The sequence below is a fragment of the Vicugna pacos genome, chromosome 15, assembly GCF_048564905.1.
Source record: "Vicugna pacos chromosome 15, VicPac4, whole genome shotgun sequence".
Taxonomy (NCBI): Eukaryota; Metazoa; Chordata; class Mammalia; order Artiodactyla; family Camelidae; genus Vicugna; species Vicugna pacos.
The window spans coordinates 15397649-15418128 of record NC_133001.1 but is presented as its reverse complement, the minus strand read 5'-3'; the positions used below and the strand labels follow the sequence as shown (position 1 = coordinate 15418128).

At 34.4% G+C, this 20480-nt stretch overlaps 1 protein-coding gene and 1 long non-coding RNA gene across 20 annotated transcripts in view; one reads left to right on the top strand and one right to left on the bottom strand.

Moving 5' to 3' along the window:
• LOC140685675 (uncharacterized) overlaps positions 1-4226 on the bottom strand; it is a 94089-nt gene extending 89863 nt beyond the window's left edge. Inside the window, exon 1 of the long non-coding RNA XR_012058949.1 lies at positions 4175-4226. This is a non-coding gene — a long non-coding RNA (uncharacterized lncRNA). The remainder of the gene's footprint in view (positions 1-4174) is intronic.
• EHBP1 (EH domain binding protein 1) overlaps positions 1-20480 on the top strand; it is a 391476-nt gene that overhangs the window by 226472 nt on the left and 144524 nt on the right. For 12 of the 19 annotated variants that reach the window (XM_072937655.1, XM_072937665.1, XM_072937653.1 and 9 more), the window contains 3 exons: positions 13349-13453; positions 14112-14234; positions 16930-17170. In XM_072937655.1, the coding sequence (XP_072793756.1) occupies positions 13349-13453; positions 14112-14234; positions 16930-17170 (469 nt within the window). The remainder of the gene's footprint in view (positions 1-13348; positions 13454-14111; positions 14235-16929; positions 17171-20480) is intronic. The other 7 variants (XM_072937664.1, XM_031675652.1, XM_031675650.1 and 4 more) reach the window with 1 other exon arrangement.

Below are 20480 nucleotides of genomic sequence, written 5' to 3'. Positions count from 1 at the left end.
GAGGGGACAGCGGGTGATTAGATTTCTGCTCTAAGCAATAAATCTTCAGTCATTGTAACATATTTTTGCTTGGGTGTTATTTTTTTTCTTGGCATTTTTCTATCAAATTGTAGAAGACAATCACTTAAGTTAATAGCACAGCATATCATGGCAGTTGTTTGACTTCTTGGTTGCATTTTTTAGCACATGTAAATTCCAAAGTTAACTTTCAGGAATATTTTTTCAGCACCAGCTCTACCAGTCTAAAAATGTTTGGGTAAAGCAGTTTTAAGATAATAAAAAGTATATTAAAATTAAACAATAGTAATGTTTGAATAATAGCTTAAGAGTAAACAAAATGAATGTATTTTATAAACATGGTACAAATAAGTATGGTGAGTATTTTTATTTACCAGCTAAAGTGGCAATAACTTAAACACAGCTTATGTTCTCTCTTCCTTGCAGCTTAAAAAATTGTTGACCCAATTTTTATAGAGGAAGGAATTGTTATTTTAAATTTTGTTTATATTAAGTGCCTCTTTATATTATAATATAAATGCATAAAATGCAATCACATTATTTCAATAAAATTATATGGGTATATTATTTTGTCAACTAAGCTGCAAGCTTCTTGAAAGAACAGACTGTTACAATTATTTTGGGGTATATCTTAGATTGACACCTAGAGGCTATTCATTTAGCCCCATGCTCTTATGGAATATTGCTGAAAATCAATAGTAACTGACAAAATATATCTTCTGAAATTCTAGTCTTTGCTAGAAGGTAAAAGTAAATTCATAGTGTCTATACTTAGACTGATCAAAAGTCCGTACCCTGTCTGAGACAGAATTCACTTCTAACTGGATACATATTTTAAGACTGGCTCTTAGGTAGGGACCTTTAGTTGAAACTATGTATACAGATGCCTTCTGCAGAGGTTCAGCACCAGTGAATGCACAGGGAAATTTTGAATTGCAGTTGGAAAAATCACTGAAATGTAGTGGAAGTGATAGACCTTGGAGATGGAGAAACAAAGCCTTTTAATGGAAAGTCTGTTGCAGCTGGTATTAGATATTACATATGATTTCAAAAAAATCAGTGCTTCCATCTATATGGCAACCTCACAATGGTTGAACCAGTATTTGGTAATATGACCATCTTTGGGATTCATGTTGAATTTCTGAATACATACAAACAGGAAGGGGAAAAAAAAGACATCCTGCATAAATGACAAAGTCCTATTGAATATAGCTAAGAAAATCAGGTTTATATGAAGCAGTTTACAGCAAAGCATTATGGAAGAAATGAGACATTATGAGACACTGGGAAGCCCCTTAGTATACTTACGGTTACTGCAAAGATCACCAAGGATTCTGGTTAGGCTTAACCAGACATTCAGACTCATAGGACTTGGATTGGCAAAACTTGGCATTAGATTCTTTCAGAAGAATATTGGATAGGAAACAGCATGCCAGCAAAGCATTTCTCTTTTGCTGGGGTTTGCAAAGCAGCCCAGTTGCTATTCCTTGACCTCTACTCCCAAATGACAATGTGGGTATAAGGAGACAAGATCCACATAGTTTGCAGCAAGGATTACCTTGGTTTAGAATCTTCATGCTCCACAAGAGCTAATATCATTTGTAATAGTTTGGTAGGTATATTATCCAGGGTCCTTGTAAGGGACATGCCCAGTTACAAGAGTCTCCACAATCAGAGAAGCTCAAGCTATATCCTATCATCAGGTTTATAGTCCATTCAGAGGCCTCCCATTGAGATACAGTTTATAAATCAGGATTCATTTTTACCATAAGCAGTATTGCATGGTGTTTGTTAATCCTTTTCCTATAGTTGGTAAAGTTAATTCAGGAGGAGGAAGAGAGAGTGACATATTGGCTACCTTCAGGAAACATAATCTTACAGCACAGATGGTGGTAGAGAAGATAACAGTTCATATCTGAGGATCTAGAGTTGATTTTGGTATGACTCAGCCCTCTGAGATTAAATATCCTACTTGCTAGGGCTATGAATGAGGATAAATAGGTCTTTCTCTTTAAATTGGAAAGTTCCTCAGTGTAAACTTGGGACTCTGATGAGAGAATACCTCCATTAATTTGCTTCTGGTCTTTACTGGGGCATGTACGTCTGGTATCTAGGACATTCATGAACAAAATCATAGGATTTCTGTGGACTCTATACAGTAAAAAAATTTAAATGGCCATGTATTTTGGAGATCTGTGTGGAGGATGAGAATTTCTGGAATATTGTAGCTGTTATTTAGGTTTAAGATTGGGAAATAGGGTAGAAGCAGAGTGGTGGGAGCATTTATGATCCTTTGAGATAAAATGTTTATAAAGTACCATAGCTACCTGTTTCTTAAAGGAGCTTGAGACCCTAAGATATCTCTTCCCAGTGTTTAGAATTCAAATGTGTCAACTTAGAGAATAGTAAAAGTGGCAAAAGATACAGATTACAAATTCAGCCTACTTTCTGCATGACTCAAACCCTAATGCTGCTTTGTTTGTACTAATGACAACTGAGCATTCTCTAGCATCCCCTGTAAGACTCTGGGAGAATTCTGTGGATACTGAATACCTATCTGACATGGCCAAGATGGAAGTAAGAGCTCTAAAGGAAAAGTTAGAAGCTCTCCAATATTTATTTAGGGAGGGAGCCAGGAGACAATGAATATTCTAAGTAACAATATGCATTCTTTAAGAATTTATCCTAGGAATGCAAGGTTGGTTTAACCATATTAACAGAATAAAGAGAAAGAGAAAAACCATGTAATCATCAAGTGCAGAAAGGAACATTTGAAAAAAATTCAACAGAGTTTCTCAGCAAAGTTTTAATATAAGAGAATTTCTTCATTTTGATAAATAGTATCTGTGGAGAGCTACAGCTAACATAATATTTAATGGTGAGACACTGAACACTTTTCCTCTAAAAATTGGGAACAAGGCAAAGGTAACTGTTCTCACCACTTCTATTCAACAGTATATTTCAGATCCTAGCAAGAACACAAAATACAAAATCAATATAGGAAAATTTGTATTTTTTATATATGAACAACAAACATTTAGAAAATGAAATGAACAAAACAGTTCCATTTACATAGAGGCTAAAAGTAACACAGACTACTTAGAAACAAATTTAACGGAAAACGTGGAAAAAGCCTCTACACTTGAAACTAATACATTACTGAAGGCAATTAAAGAAGATCTTACTGGAGAGTCTGTTCATAGATTAGAAGATTCAATATTGTAAAGATAATATTTCTTCACAAATAAATCTATATATTCAACCCAATGCCATTCATAATCCTACCAGACTTTTTAAAAGTAGAAATTAAAAAGCAAAGGAACTGAATAACTAAAACAATCCTGAATATAATTATTATTCTAGTACTACCTGACATCAAAATTTACTGTAAAGCTGTAATAATCAAGATGGTGGGGTATTGGCATAGGACAGATATGTCAGTGGAACAAAACAGAGAGTCCTGAAATAGACCCAAACTTATTTGGTCAAGTAGTTTTCAGCAAAGGTGCAGCATAATTCAGTCAAGAAAGGAAAGTATTTTCAAGAGATGATACTGAAATACTCAGGCGTCCGTATGGAAAAAACGAGCCTCAATTCCTACCTCTCAGTATACACAAACATTAATTCAAGGTAGATCATAGACATCCATGTAAAAGTTAAAACTATAAAGCCTATGAAAAAATTTAAAAAGACACTATGTTTGTGCCCTTAGGGTGCCCATAAGGTTCTTACATTACATAATTCATGGGAAATAATAATCAAGAAAGAAAAATTTGATAAAGCAGACTTCATCAAAATTAAAAACGTATGGGCTCACCCAGGCACCTCTCCTCTGCATGGACTGCTGTTGTCTGTGACAGCATACCCTAATAGACTCCTTTCTATTCTTACACTTCATCTCTGGTAAACTTTCACGAACTGGCTAACTGGCGGCCTCATTATGTGCCACAACAGAATGCCTTTCCCTCTCGGCTGAAGCCAAATCAGAGGAAGGTGACTAAAACAGAAATGCTGAAGTAAAGCTAAGGTCTCCTAACCTAATACTCAAAAGTATTCAGATTTCAAGAGTAACTTGTTTATTAAGAACCAGGAAAGTCTGACCTTAATTTTTTTAAATTTACGAACAAAAAAATGAGATGAGACACAATAGGATTACCTCACAGTAATTTTAAGGCAGTCCTCACAGCCGCCTCAGACGAGCGATAACAGGAACTCCCAGCTTGCCTCGCGGTGGGCGTTCCCAACTTTCCCGTGGGCGGGCTGCTCTCGCGAGATCGCAGCGCGGAGAAGGGCAAACGCGACTTGCAGCCCAGCTGCTGGCGCAGGTTTCTGGAGGAGTGCGGTTCCTTTCTTAGGGCGTGCAACTCAACGCCCTCGCCACAGTTTGGAGGTTGCGAGCGGCTTCCAGAGAGAGAGAGAGAGAAAACGGAGACCAGAGCCTTCTCTGCGCTGAGCAGAGCTGGCCCTGCAGCTCTCTGAGGTTTGGGCATTCATCTTTTCCTCGGGGGGCTTTGACTGGCGGGGTCGTTGGCACTTGGAGATAAGAGGGAGGAGAGTTCGCTGGTCTTTGAGGTCGTCCTGGGTGTGCTGCTGCCCGTCATGCGAGCCCACCTCGGGACCTGCCCTCCTGCTTTGGGCCAGAACGTTTCTCTAGAAACCCCGCCTTCTGTCACCTCCCTCAGATATGACTCCGAGAGTTATCTGACTTCAGAAATGCCATGCTTTCCCTGATGCTCAGCTATAATCAATTGGTAGACTGCTTAAAACGCCACAGGCTGCAGTGGTGGGAATTAGGAAGAGGTGCGAAACCGGAACTGAGTGGCGGGGGTCGGGAGGAGAGAGAAAGTTGTCTAGAATCACCTAAATTCACCAAACCCAGCTTGAGAGCCTGGGGTGAAATTGTCATGCTGCTTCCGTCACTGCCAGGTTGGACAAGACTGAATGTGTTTGAAGAGACAGTCTGCCAGGAATGGAAAACCTGCATTAAAGCCTCCCTGAAGCCCTTTTTTTACCCTAACACTTGCCTCCGCCTAGATCGTCTTCCCCTGTACTTTTGTTTTCCTTGCGTCGTAGAAGAGCAGGTCAACTTTGGAAGCCATGTGGACATGTATTTTTTGGTGTGTTGTAAGATGATGCAAAGCAATCGCTGTCCCATACCCTTCCTGGGTATTCTTCCCTTCCACAAACTGAAACGGCCTTTGCTGGTTCATTCGTAATGAGAAACCATGATTGGAAGCAGATGCGCCAAATTACTTGAGTCAAGCAACTTTTGTATGTGGTGTTCCTAAGATACGTTTATTTGTTTGATGACAGTCTTTTGACTCTACTTCCAGGAGTTCTTTTTTTTATTTTTTTCAAAGTTAGTATGAATTTCAAAATACTGCAAGAAATTGAATATGAAGCTGTTTCCAACAGCTAGTCTCTACAGTGAGTACTTGAATTGAAAAGTTAGAGCTAGAGCAGCTTTGAGTACTAGAGCTGGGATGGAAGGATGAAGGATTGGTATACGGAATTTTGTGCTGATAACTCCCAAAAGTTAGATTACTCTAAAACCTGTCTGTCTATGATGATAGCAGCAGAGTGGTAATTACTTTGGGGGAATTGACTGAGAAGGTGCAGGAGGGCGCTTTCTGGATTGCTTGAAATGGTGGGTATCTTGATCTAGTCAATGATTATAACGGTTAATATATGTGCAAAAAGGTTTATGTGCTTTACTGTGTCTCATTTCTAAGTTCTTGGGTCTTTTTTGTTTGTTTTTAATTTGAAACACACAAAGAGGGATTACAACACCATCGTATTGGATCTGGAAACCTGAGTTTGAATCTTAGTGGCACCCACCACTTGCCAGTTGTGTGTCCTTGAACAAGACTCTGAGCCTTCTTCATCTATCTAATATCGGTGGTGTTACCTCACAGGATGGTTGTAAAAATTAAATGAAATTGTGTTTGAAAAAAATTAAAAACATATGCTTATCAAAATAGACCATTAAATTATGCTGTACACCAGAAGTTGACACATTGTAACTGACTAGACTTCAATTAAAAAAAGATCGTTAAGAAAATGTATGGGCCACTTACAGACTAGACAAAAATATTCACAAAACATAAATCTGACACAGGCTGATATCTAGAATAGATTTTTTTTTTAATATCCTACAACTCAATAATAAAAAGACAACTTTTTTTTATGGGCAAGGATTTGAACATGTAGTTGAAAAAGAAAGACATCATTGGCTAATAAGCACATGAAAATGTTTCAGCATCTCTTATTACCAGAGAAAAGCAAATTAAAATCACCATGAGTCACAACTCCACACCCACCAGAATGATTAAAATTTAAGACTGCCAATAAATACTAAATGTTGGTAAGGATGTGGACCAACTAGAATTCTCATCCATTGTTGGTAGAGAGTATAATGGTACAATCACTTGGAGAGGTCCTTGTAACACTAAACATAGACCTACCCTCTGACTCATCAGTTCTACTCCTTGATGTTTATCCAAAGAAATGAAAACATATTCACAAAAAAGACTTGTACAAAAATGTTCAGAACATTTTTATTCATGATAGCCTTAAACTGAAAATAGTTCAAGTATATGTACATCAACAGGAAAATGGCCAAACTATTGTATTCGCGAATAGAATACTATTCATCGTAAAAATGAGCTATTAATATATTCAGCAATGTGGATGTATCTCAAAAGCATCATGCTGAATAAAAGAAGATTTACATAAAAGAGTATGTACTGTATGATTCCATTTGTGATGTTCTGGAAGAGACAAAACTAATCTTATAATAAAAACATTACAATAGTGATAGCTGGTGGGTTTGGGGATTGACTGAAAAGAGGCATGAGAAAACTTGTCGGGGTGATGTAGTGTTCTGTGTTACATGGGTGTATACATTTGTCAAAATTCATAGAATTGTGCAGTTTAAGATTTGTGCCATTCACATATGTGCTAAGTAAAATACTGAAAGTTACCTGTAAACATTATAGTAAATATGTTAGATTATTAAGAAAATGAATGAGTTCAACTCTCTGATTTATTGATCTACTGTCTGGTAGCTTGTCTCCAAAGACTGTCCTCAAATGCACCAGGCATCCCAGTATTCATGCCCTTTTGTAGTCCCCTCCCTTTCTTCTGGGCTGGCCCCGTAAATCACTTAACCAGTAGAATGCTGTGGGGAAGTGACACTTTGTAACTTCTAAAGCTAAATTATAAATTCCTTGTGACTTCTACCTGGGCCTCTTATAATGCATTCTCTGGGAGACACCAGATGCCTTGTAAAAAGTTCAAATACCCTGAGATTGCTGGGTTGAAAGGAACCCCAAACTACCAACATGGACAGGCCACTTGGAGAGAGAGAAAGATGTCTGGCCAGCCCCTGGTTGTTCCAGCCTTCTAGCTGAAACGCATACAAGTGAAGATGCCATTTTAGACATCCAGCCTAGTTCAAGCTTTCAGATGACTTTAGCTCAAGCCACTTTCTAACTACAATGAACCACCTGGCTGCATCCAGTCAACCCACAGAACTGTGAGAGACAATATATATTTGTAGTTTTAGGCCACCAAATTTTGGGGTACTGGCTTAAACTGTAACGTTTCTGGGGATAAATGAAACATAGATACATAATACATACATACATACATAAACATGTAGATATATTAGATAGACACATAGCTTAGAAAACACACTATTTCTGAAATTTAAAAATAAGGTATATTATGTCTTTTTGCCTTTATAAAAATTATGCCAAATATGAGTTTCATTCAATTTATTCATTCATTCACTACATATACTAAATACTACCTATGTGAAAAACTTCTGGGTGTTAGAGATGAAAGATGAACATGACATAGATGCCCAGAGATTTAATTCCATTTTTTGTATTGTTGAGTATGTAAGGGGAATGTCTAGGGTCGTTAGGGTGGAAATTCCCACTAGGCAGTTGGAAATTCAAACCTAGCCACGTATGTGTTAGCTTAGCCAAGAGAGTAGATGAATTCTTCCAGGAAAAGCAGATTTAGCAGAAAAAGAGAATGGGACCTATGATACGATCCTAGGGAATAATAACATTTAAGAGGCAAAGGGAAAAATAGTTATTATCAACATTTTTCTTCTTTATACAGAAGTCAAGTATGGTAAGAGCTAAAAAGTGTCTAGTATATTTGCCAATTAGAACACACGGTGACCTCAGAGCAGTTTTAGTAAGGAGAATGGATAAAAGTGATGATAAAAGATTGCAGTAAGTTGAAGAATGTTAGGTGAGAAATTCTGGACTACTATTTTTTTTTAATGTTTTCTTATAAATATTAAGAGAGACTAGCCAAACTAGAATAAGGTAATGGTTAAGAAACTTTTTTAAAAACTGAGGAGCAACTTAATCATGTCAGTAAGACATTAAAGCTTACTAATTAATTAGGAGGAGGGGGTTGAAGATCCAGGGAGACAGACTATGCAATGTTTACTTTTCTGCCTGAAGCAGCCCCCCCTTTCCCCATTATGATCGGCTAGTGGGATTGAAAATCACATTATTAAACCTGTTAGTTATATCCATAAACCAAGTATTTATGGTCCCAAGCCTGTGAGAAAAGTGACATCTTTGGAAACTTGATCTCTGTCAAGAAGTTGTAATGTTACTTTCTAGACCACCTTAAAATGAGATATACCTGTACTGAATCTTACTATACTTTGGAGAGAAGAATGAGGTTGCTGCAAGATTTGTAGATATGTTCTAACTCTAGGCAGGTCCTCTCCCCACCCACCCCCACCTCCACCCTTTTAACTCAACTACAGACTTTTTTAAAAGGAAAAACCCACCCTCTCTTCGTGACACTGCCTCCATCCCCCATTTTGGTTCAGTGTGATAATCTCTGATGGTCAATTTCTATCTTCTTTTGCCTTCCTAACAGTACAGAAGAGTCTCAAATTACTTGACCCTGTGCTTCGATTGCCTGCCCCTAGTTTAGTTTTCCTTCTTATTCTCACCAATGTGAAGCAAGTCCAGATTGACACACTGTTATGATGACTAAATGCAACACTATAGATTATTGCTCATTTTTAGTTGTGTTTAAGGTAGAAATTTGTGCTGTTATATAGCATTATTGACATTTTTCCTAAGTGTAAATTTTTGGTGAAACAAAGGTTTAATACATAGTTAAGTATTATATAAAATATATTGGGTCAGAGAATTTTTTTGGTCAGGATAGTATACTAGTGAGAAAGCTTCCTACCTAAAAAAATTCTGGGAATAAATCTTTGTTGTAAGCCTTCTTTTAAGTTTTTAAGTTTTTTTCTAATTATAACTGTGAAACACATTAACCGTAGGAAATTTGGAAGAAACAGAAAGATTTTTTTTAAAGGAGAAATATATAACACAATTAAGTATTTTAAGACTGCACCCACATGTGCAACTGCTAATTGAATTGTTTCCATGAGAAGTTTCATAGGCACCTATAGCTTGGTATGGCCAAACTGAATTGCCCCAGTTGCACTGGTAGAACTATTGTCCACACAATCACCCAAAACAGAAACTTGGCTCTTGTCCCACATTGCTTTCCCCATCCCCTTGTCGAATTAACCATCAAATCTTTCTTTTTAATTAGCAACTCCCCTCATGGAGTGGTGATGCTGAACTACTCATCTGTTTGCTTCTTATCCTGTTTTCCTCAAGTGCTGTCACCATGTTGCTCCTGGAATGATGTTTCTAAAATATGCATTTGATCTTTTGATGGATTCCCAAAGCTTTCAGAGTAGTTTACATTCTTTAATTTGGTCACAGTAACATTCATGTTAGGACATTTGCCAACTTCATCTCATTCCATCCCCCATCCCTGGCATCTTAAACCCCAAACAACTGGCTATTCCTCGAGTAGATCATGTACTCATTTGCCTCTCTTTTATCCTGTGGAATGCCCTCCAGTTTCCCCTTTATTTTTAATAATAGTAATGATGTTTGTTTGTCTCGTTTCCACTCAGTGAATCCTCCTTGAATAAATCCAGGAGGCCTTCCTGACCTCAAACTGAGTTGTATATCTCTCTTCCAGTTTCACATAGCCTACGATGTGTATCTCAATCATAAAATATATTTATCATACACTGTATATTGCTTTACTTGTCTGTCTGTCCCACAAACGATAAAGCCATGAGGGCAGGTAGTATCCCAGACATATAATAGATACTTAAGAAATGTTTATTATATAAATAAATGGTGTTTCTTTGGCGATTGCTGCTTTTTAAGATTTGGATGAATATTTATTTGAAAACCAAATAAAGGAAGCATTATCTTTTCACTCTGTTAATATGAATGAAAATTCTAGATGCAGAAGTTTTAGGAGTCAAGGATTTATTTAAGCTATGGATAAATAGAGATTACTAGGACAGCTTGTCATCAGTGACAATAAATAGAAATAAGGAATTACTTTGGGTTCATTAATGAGGAAATGGTCATCACTGGTTTTATGGTATCACTAAAAGCATAAGGGGAAATATTCTAAGCTTTCAGAAAAGTTACAATGTAAATAATTTAGTCATGAAATATTCATCTTGATAGTATATAAATAAATGCCTGCATTATACCTACGTTTATAATGGAACAACATTAATGTTTTAAAAGTAAGGACCAAGTTTAGTATTTCTTCAGTATTCTCTATAGTGCTCATTATATAAGATGTTTGAATAAATGATTTCTAGTTTCAGTGAGATTATATCTAAGTATATTAAATAATTAAAATGTAAAAAGAACACTACATATCTTTGAGCATTATTTTTAATTATTTTTAAATGTTTAACCTAGTACAACTGGGAATACAGTGCAAATAAATGATACTAATATACATGATAAAATATGGATATTAATGATAATACATCGATATTTATGAGAATTAACTCAATGTATGCAAAATCCTTTCCATTGCTTAATAAATGTTAGTTGCTATTATTAATATTTCTTTTTTCGTATTTTCAAAGTTAAAAATAAGCCATCTGCAAATTTAAAAATATATAAAACTACTAATGAATGAAAAAAATCAGTCATGCGCTGGTAATCACATAGCACTGATACTCCTCTCCATTGTATTTCTGTGAAAATTACAAAGTTACAATGACTAGTAGTGGGAGGTAAAGGATCTAATTTAGGAATGAATTCTGGGGAGGAGAGGGTATAGCTTAGTGGTACAGTGCTTAGCATGCATGAGGTCCTAGGTTCAGTCCCCAGTACCTCTGTAAATAAGTAAATAAATAAGCCTAACTCCACCCCCCTCCAAAAAGAATGATTTCTGCCTACTGAGGAATTTGCTAGATTAGTTTGAGTCAGAGTGGAGTTTAAATAAATAAAGAGTAAAATGGAAGAAAACACTTTATAAAGGCTATTCAGCTCTTATTCACATTGAGATTAAGAGTTCAGTTGATATTAATTGCATTTACTCCTTATTTTCTAGACTTACTTTCTTTTTTTTTTAACATTTTTTATTGATTTATAATCATTTTACAATGTTGTGTCAAATTCCAGTGTTCAGCACAATTTTTCAGTCATTCATGGACATATACACACTCATTGTCACATTTTTTTCTCTGTGATTTATCATAACATTTTGTGTATATTTCCCTGTGCTATACAGTGTAATCTTGTTTATCTATTCTACAATTTTGAAATCCCAGTCTATCCCTTCCCACCCTATACCCCCCTGGTAACCACAAGTTTGTATTCTCTGTCCATGAGTCTTTAGATTCCACATATGAGCGATCTCATATGGTATTTTTCTTTCTCTTTCTGGCTTACTTCACTTAGAATGACATTCTCTAGGAGCATCCATGTTGCTGCAAATGGCATTATGTTGTCGGTTTTTATGGCTGAGTAGTATTCCATTGTATAAATATACCACATCTTCTTTATCCAGTCACCTATTGATGGACATTTAGGCTGTTTCCATGTTTGGGCTATTGTAAATAGTGCTGCTATGAACATTGGAGTGCAGGTGTCATCCTGAAGTAGATTTCCTTCTAGACTTACTTTCTATCTCAAGCAGTTTTATTCATGCAAAATATATTTCTCATTCAGACAAGGAAAATGAATAAATTTATCAATTTTTCATATGTATTTGGCTCAGAGGTCTATAAAACAATACATATTTCTGACCACACAGTATTTTGGTAGTCATTTATTCTGTTTCATTATTAATTTCTGTCTTTATGATGGTAAATTCCATGAGGACAATACCATGTCTGTTTTGTTTTTTTTTTTTTCCGCATCCCTGTTTCCCAAGCATGGTACTTGGCACAGAGTGATAAATAAATATTTGTTCAACAACAGTTGAATGGATGAAGGCAACCTTATTACAACGTCTATTCTATTATTTGATTCAAATAAAACTTAGAATGTGTATTCAGATTTATGGTATTAAAGAATAGCATATTTATGCTGAATTTCCAACTATTTTCTGTTTCTGACTTTTTCTGTATTTCCCACTGACTGATCTGGATTTATTTGGTTTGTCCTAATACCTAAGTTATTCCCAGGTTTTAACTTTGGAAATAGCAAGGATTAACTAGAATATTCTGGTAGGCTCTTATTATTTTATTTGAAGCTAATTTTCACCCAGTGGATCATAATTTCACATATTCAGAGTTGTCCAAAATATGTATGACTCATGTAAAGAATTCCGTTTATGCAGAAAATGAATTTTTAGTTTAAGATTTTTTTGTCTGTTTCTTTTTTATTCTATCTCTTATTGGCGAAATTATAAGACATCCTAAAGCAAATATTCAAGAATTCCTTTGAAAGAACAAATTCCCTAGAAAACAGGAGTAGAAAATAATTATTGCTTGCTTTTCTTATTTTGTGCTGATTTTTAAAATTCTGGAATATGAACGAGTACTTACTATGTTCATGATTCATGGAGATATATTCTTAAAACCTTTAAGTTTAGAATATTATAAAACAAATAGCACATATTTTCTATGGTATCAGATAATGTTTCTTATTCTATTTTTAATGCATGCATTTAAAGCACTATTTTATAAATGCATAATATGGTTGCTGAAAACCAGTGTCAACCTCTAGGGTTATCTTTGTTTTGTGTTTATTAATGTGGTTGTTATATTGCTAATATAAATTTTAATAATAAAATATTTTCCATCTTAAAATACGAGTACAGCATAACTTTCAGTTAAATACATACAAGTTCATCAAAATAACATCCTCTGAATGTATTCTCCTGATTAACCAAACCTCCCCTCTCTTTGTCTTTTTGAGTAACAGCATGCTTCTATGGCTCTTTAATTAAATGACCTTACCTTACATTTGTCTCGACTGGCTTCTGTTTACAGAAATTGTAAACCAATTGAATGCTCTGAGCAGCTTAGATGAAGATCAAGATGACTGCATAAAGCAAGCAAATATGCCTTCAGCTAAATCAGCCAGTTCCTCTGAAGGTCTAAGAGCTTTCTTCCTTTCTTTCTGCTTCTGATTGCTTGTATTTACTGTGACCTGCTACGTCTTGACTTCCGTCTGTACTTAGCTGTCAGTTTTGTCTTTGTGTTTTTTCTTGAATACTTCTTTTTTTTTCTGGTAATTTGTAGTGCACCAACAGGCAACAACATAACAACTTACCATCTTTAGCAAAGCCTATATCCGGATCCTTGATAGGCAGTGATTTTAAAAACATGAAATAATAATTGGTCATATAACATGATAGTATTTCTTCAGTTAGCTTATGTATTGTAACTATATTGTTTTTAAAATATTTGCTTATATTAAACCCATTTGATTTATTCATATTTAGGAATGAGGGATGTTTTTTCTAAAAATCTATGTCAGTATTTTTTTATTGGATGAAATTACATTCAGATGAAAGTTTCTCCAGTTTGTTATCTGATATAATTTTCAAATTAACATTCATATGTTTATTTTGTTTTATGTGAATATGTTGGTATGCTACAAACTACTCGAACGGCATTCTGCCATTGGTAAGATGCTATATCTTATTATTTGCAGGTATTATTAGTGTGAATTTTTACAGTTTGAGCCATTTCATGAATGAACAATAATTATGCTTAACCATAGCGAACTGACACGTATATTTATTTTCAGAGCTTATCAACAAACTTAACTTTTTGGACGAAGCAGAAAAGGACTTGGCCACTGTGAATTTAAATCCATTTGGTGATCCTGATGTAGCAGAATTAAATCCGTTTGGAGATCCTGATTCAGAAGGTAGCAGGTTTTTTTTCTGTATTTTTAAAGCCTTTATATAGTCAAGTTCTGTTGAACTGTAAGGGGAGGAAGAGATTTTTTTTAAAGACCTATAAAGTAATTTTTGTTTATGACAGTAACATTTTTATTCAGTACCACTTACAGTTGATCAGCAGTTCTGGGTAGCTTCCACTTAATTATTTTTGAAGTGAAAAAAAAAGCCTTGTGTAGATATTTACATGAGGCTTATTATTTAATTCTTTGTTACTTTGATCAAATAGTAAAGTTCTGAAGTTAGAGACAATAATAGTATGTTACCTAGCTGGCATACAGTAAAATCTCTTTGGTGTGGCCTACCAAGCAAGGTCACACTGTGGTACCTACCCATATTGGGGTGGTGGAGGCGACCCCTCTCTATACAGCTCTTCTGCCCTCACACTGCTGTCTGATGGCTCCTCCACCCACAACTCCATGTCTGTGACTGAGAATTACTCTCAGTAATGAGAGTAAGTTGTGCATGTGAATAGCACAGAGCAGAAAAAAGATTGAGAATCATTCCCACCATATAACAACATATATGTAAGGAGTAAAACCAGGTATTTTTTTTTCTGAGTCATTTTTCTTATCAAGTAGTTTTAAACTCCTAAAGCTTAGATAAGAGCTGTTGAAGAAGTAAGACCTCTAGTTTTGTTTTGTTTGTTTTTGTAGATTGAGGTATAGTTGATTTACAATGTGTTAGTTGCGGGTGTATAGCAAAGTGATTCAGTTATACATATATATATTCTTTTTCATATTCTTTCCCACTATGGTTTATTACAGGATATTGAATATAGCTCCCTGTGCTGTATAGTAGGACCTTGTTTTTGTTTTTGCTTTTATAGTTTTAGTTCTCCTCTTAGATTCATGACATTCTGTGATTCAGTGATGCTTTTAGAAAGTTATTAAATGTATTTGTTAGCCTTTATATAAAATAATCTCATCTTAAACCCTCCTTTGTTGCCAGTGTTGCCAGTTCTGTTATCTTCAAATCTTGCTCTATGGTTTGAATACTTTCTTGCTTTTTCATTTTGTAACTGATGAATTGGTTGGATCAATTTTTGCAATCCTCTACCTGAAAGTAAAAATAAAAATCTTATTTCTATTGACAGATTTTGTCAGTTTCTTAAGCATTTTGAGACTTGATATTTGTTAACAAAACATTGAATAGGCAAAAACTTTGCAGTCTCTCTTCCCCTACAGAGAAAAAATAATGCTTCATTTTGATTATTATGAAGATTATAGTAATGTTATAGTATTGAGTATTATCCTGGTGTTACAAAAGATACAGTTACTGAGTCTCTTCTTTAGCATAGGCTGTATTTAAATTCATTTCAGTGTTGATTTATTATGACTTTGTTATGATTCCCTTTCACACTTTATAATTGCTTCACCATGGTGTACAGAATTTCAATTCAGAGGTTTTTTTTTTTTTAAATTTCTTGTTTCTGTTTTTTCAATGTAAAGACAAAATATGTTTTCTGGGCTAATATATAAAGCATTAGTAAAAAGTAGTTTGACTCTAAAATATGAACATCATAAATATATATTAATCATGAGATTTTAATAATAATTGGATTACTTTGTTTGAAATGTCACTTATGAAACAATTATTTTTCTTGAAGATTTTAATAACCAATTTTTTGCTTTCTTATAGAATGTTTTGTTAGAGTTACATGGCATAATTAAGATTGGTTTTGTACTATCTGATTATAGACTCAAACTGTGTTTCAATTTGGCAAAATATTTATATCAGTCAAATTGGAATTTTGAACAGTTTTATTACATATTCTAGTTTTCTTTTAAAATATTAATAAACATAAGAGTAAAAGAAAAAGGCTGGTCCTAAGCACTTCATAAGTGTTATTGGAAGACATGATACTGTTGTAGTGCTTTTTGTGCTGTAAAGTCAGTTTTATTTTTAAGAGTATCCTTATTTTCAAGTTGAAATTTGAAATAGTAAAGTTTAGAAGAATTTGGTGTAACACGTCTATCAGCTTCTCAATAGGAATTTAATATAGTTCTTTTGACTTCAGAATTCTTGTTATTCCTTTGTGTTAAATAGAGTGTTGATTGGATATGAGTTATATTGAAAGAAATTAAACATTTCATTAAAAGCTCTAATGATTTAAGGTCTTTATAGCATATATAAACCTGCTCTTTGAAGACTACAAAGACGAATTTAGTGATACATGCATGTATTTTTGATATATTCCTGAATGAGTTTTCAGATTCCTAAGTGGTCTCTGCTTGTATAACTACCAAAGAACCTTTGAAAATTTAATCCATTTTATCTTCTTTTAAAAACAGAAATTTATTCTGTATCAGTTTGCAATGGCAAGCCAGTATAATGAAATAAAATAAGCAAAAATAGAATACTTAAGAAGGTTAAAATGTCTAAAATTGGCATACCATAAAGCTAATTTTTTTAGAGATTCCAAGGGCATTAACAATTCAAAGATGCTATTTTGGGGAGCATCATTCCTGGAGAAGTAGACAAAGATCTTAGATATCACGTCTTCTGAACTTAGTCTCTCTCAAGCATATAATGACTCTATACTCTTTCAGCCCCCTAGACTTTATTAATTTAAGACTGAGTATTTTTGAAAACACTAAAAATATAAGAAAATACCAGATAATATTAACTTGATTTAATTCATCTTTCCCTATTGTTTTATAGAACAAATCTCTGAAACAGTTTCACCTAAAAAACCAGAAGAATCTTTTTATAATAACAGCTATAATCCCTTTAAAGAGGTACAGACTCCACAGTATTTGAACCCATTCGATGAGCCAGAAACCTTTGTAACTATAAAGGATTCTCCTCCCCAGCCTACAAAAAGAAAAAATTTAAGACCAGTGGACATGAGCAAGTATCTCTATGCTGATAGTTCCAGAACTGAAGAAGAGGAGTTGGATGAGTAAGTACATTTCATTTTGCTATTATCATATTTTAATGAGATCTTTCTGTAATATACCTTTAGATGGGTAAAAAGAGGTCTGCCCCTATGTTAATATACAGTTTACAAGTTAGTATCTATCTCATCCTCCATCTGAATTTTTATTAACTTGACCCTTATTCTCTCACACTCTTGCATGAGTATGTGTGCACCCTAAACTAACAAATGACAAATATGTTTCTGGCATCTCTGGTTAGAAATCCAATTGTGTCTTCTCACAACTACCATATTATAAATGGTACTTGAATGTTTTTAATTGATTATTGAAGTTGTTACACTTAAGTTATGTTATGATGGGTCTATTGTGGGAACCAAATAATCATTTATGATAATGATTTGATAAGAAGATTTATTCAGATTCCAAACAACGAGATCATGACATTTATAAATTAGGAGTTATCTGCCTTTGAGTTATTAGTTTTACTCAAATGAGAGATTTATTGACCATAAGCTCAATATAAATAGTGTGATTAGGGCTTCCATTTTACTCAGGTCTAGAGTAGAGGTGGGAGGAGGGTATGTTCACTTTGTATTCTGGAGTTGTATAGTGCAATTGTGTAGCTGCAGACTGCTGCCCTGAGTATGTTTAAAAAGCAACAATGAAACTTCCAGCCATGATAGAGGTAGCATAGACTGAATAGAGCTTCTTGTCTTATATAACTGAAAAACTAAATAAAATGTGTGAAACAGTAGTTTTCAGACATTGGAAACAAATAGCACAGGATCCCCAAGAGAATAGAAACAAAGAAGGTGAGCTCTAAAATTGTACCAGCATATTTGTAGGAGAGAGTTTCCAACTGCAGTTCAGGGAGTAAGAACCGAAACACCCTAGAATCTCCCTGAGTTGAGGAGGTGAGAGTTTGGACTTTGGAGTTATGGAGATGGCTAGAATTTGTGAACAGAATATCAGAGAGGAGAAAGCTACACACAGAGTTTCAGAGATCTGTATAAAGTTCCTGTTGAGTCTTTAGCTGAGTATTGATCAGTGCATGCATTATGAGGAAATAACTGAGAACAAAGAATCAGACAGAAACAATCTCTGGAGTTCACTCAGGGTCAAGAATAGTTTGGGTTTCCACCAGCCAGAGAGAAGAGACTTCCTAACACATGGGGCATCGATTTGAGTCCTCAGAAGGCTGTCGTTGCAGTAGTAGGGCCGAATCAGCCCTAGACTAAAGACTGTTCTTAACCTTCCTAATAAAGCTTAAAAGCAAAGTTCGAAAGAAACAAAATGATTCCAGGTAACAGCATCCCAAACAAAGCCCTAGAATATTAAAAGGAATACCAAAAAAGAATCTAGCATCCAAAATATAAAATTCACAATGTCTCATAGCCAATCAAAAAAATTTATCAGGCATGTAAAGAAACAGGAAAATCTGACCAATAATGAGAAGGAAACTGAGTCATTAGATATGGATGCAGAAACAGTACAGATAATAGAATTAAGGCAAGTATGATTATTTAGCAGTTATAAATATACTCCAGATATTCAAGAAGGTGAAAGGAAACATGGGCATGGAAGACAAAAAAGAATTCCAAATTGGATTTATAGAGATGAAATATATGAAGGCTGATGAAAAACACACTGGATGAGATTAAACTCCATGTTAGTTATTGCAAAGGGAACTATTAGTGAACTTAAAGACTTAGCAATAGAAACTCTCCAGATTAAAACATAAAAGGGAACAGAAATGAAAAAAAAATGAACAGAAGATCAGTAGGACAACTTCCAGCAACATAACAAGTGTGTAATTGGATTTCTAAAAGAAGAGGAGAAAAAGGTGAGGGAAACAGAAAAAACATTTGAAGAAATTATGGCCAAAAGTTTTAGAAATCGAAAAAAATAAATATAAACCTATAGGTCTAAGACACTGAATGAACCTCAAGATGAACTATAAGAATGATGAAAAAAAAACACAAAACTACAGCCAGGCTTATCAGCAAAAATAATTCAAGTCAGAAGACAGTGGGTGATATTCTTTAAATACTCAAAGAAAAAAACAAAACCAAAAAAAAACTTTCAACAAATTTCTATTCCAAGAAAGAAAAAAAAAGTCAAAATAATGGACGTTTCCAGATATATAAAAGCTGAGAGAATTCATCACCCTCAGATTTGCTTCGCAAAATAATGTTACAAAGAAGTCCTTCAGGCAGGAGGAGAGTGACGCTACTTGGAAGTTTGGATCTACATACAGGAGTGAAGAGCACAGGAAATGGCAAATAAATAGTATATATAAAATATGTGTCTTATTTTTTTAAATCTCTTTAAAAGGTAATTGTTTAAAGTTTAAATAATAATATATTCTGGATTTTATAACATGGGTAGAAGTAAAACGTATGACAGTAGTAGCATAAAGGCTGAGTAAAGGGAAATTGAAGATACGGTTTTAAGCTTTTTACACGTTACTTAAAGATATACAGTACTATATTTTTTTCACAGATGGCATAATTACTTAAGTAGAAAAATGCAAAGGAATCTCTAAAAAGTCTATTAGAATTAAAAAGTAAATTTAGCTATGTTATAGGATACAAGATCAATATACAAATTCAGTTGTATTCCTCAGTAGTAACAATGAACAGTCAGAAATAGAAAATTCTAAAATACAGTATATAAAAGCATCCCAAACAAAACTCAGGGATAAATTTGAACAAGAATGGGCAATACCTGTATGCTGAAAACAACGAAAGATTGCTGAGAGAAGTCAATGGAGAGAAATACTGTCACCATGGATTCAAACTGATGTACAGGTTCAAACTAATATACAGATTCAGTGCTATCCTAATAAAAATTTTGGTATACTTTTTGGTAGTAGTTGATAAGCTAATTCTAAAATGTGTATAGAAATGCAGTGAACCAAGAATAGCCAAAACAATTTTGATAAAGAACAAAGTTGGAGGACTTAACACTACCCAATTTCAAGACTCATAACCACGACTTCGTGGATTGGCTTAAAAGTAAACATAGTTCGATGGAAGAGAATATGCAAATCTAGAAATAGATCCTCACACATATTACAAATTGATTTTTGACAAAACTAGCAAGGGAAGTCAGGAAAGGATAATCTTTACAACAAATAATGCTGGAACAGACAGAGGTCTATATCCCCCTTCCCTCCTCCAGAAAGAAAGAACTACAATCCTTACTTCACAGCAAATACAAAATTTAACTAAAAATAGATCCTATATCTAAAAGTAAAAACAAAAACACTAGAATTTTGAAAAGAAAGTGTAGGAGAAAAATCTTAGTGAACCTGGGTTAGGCAAAAATTTC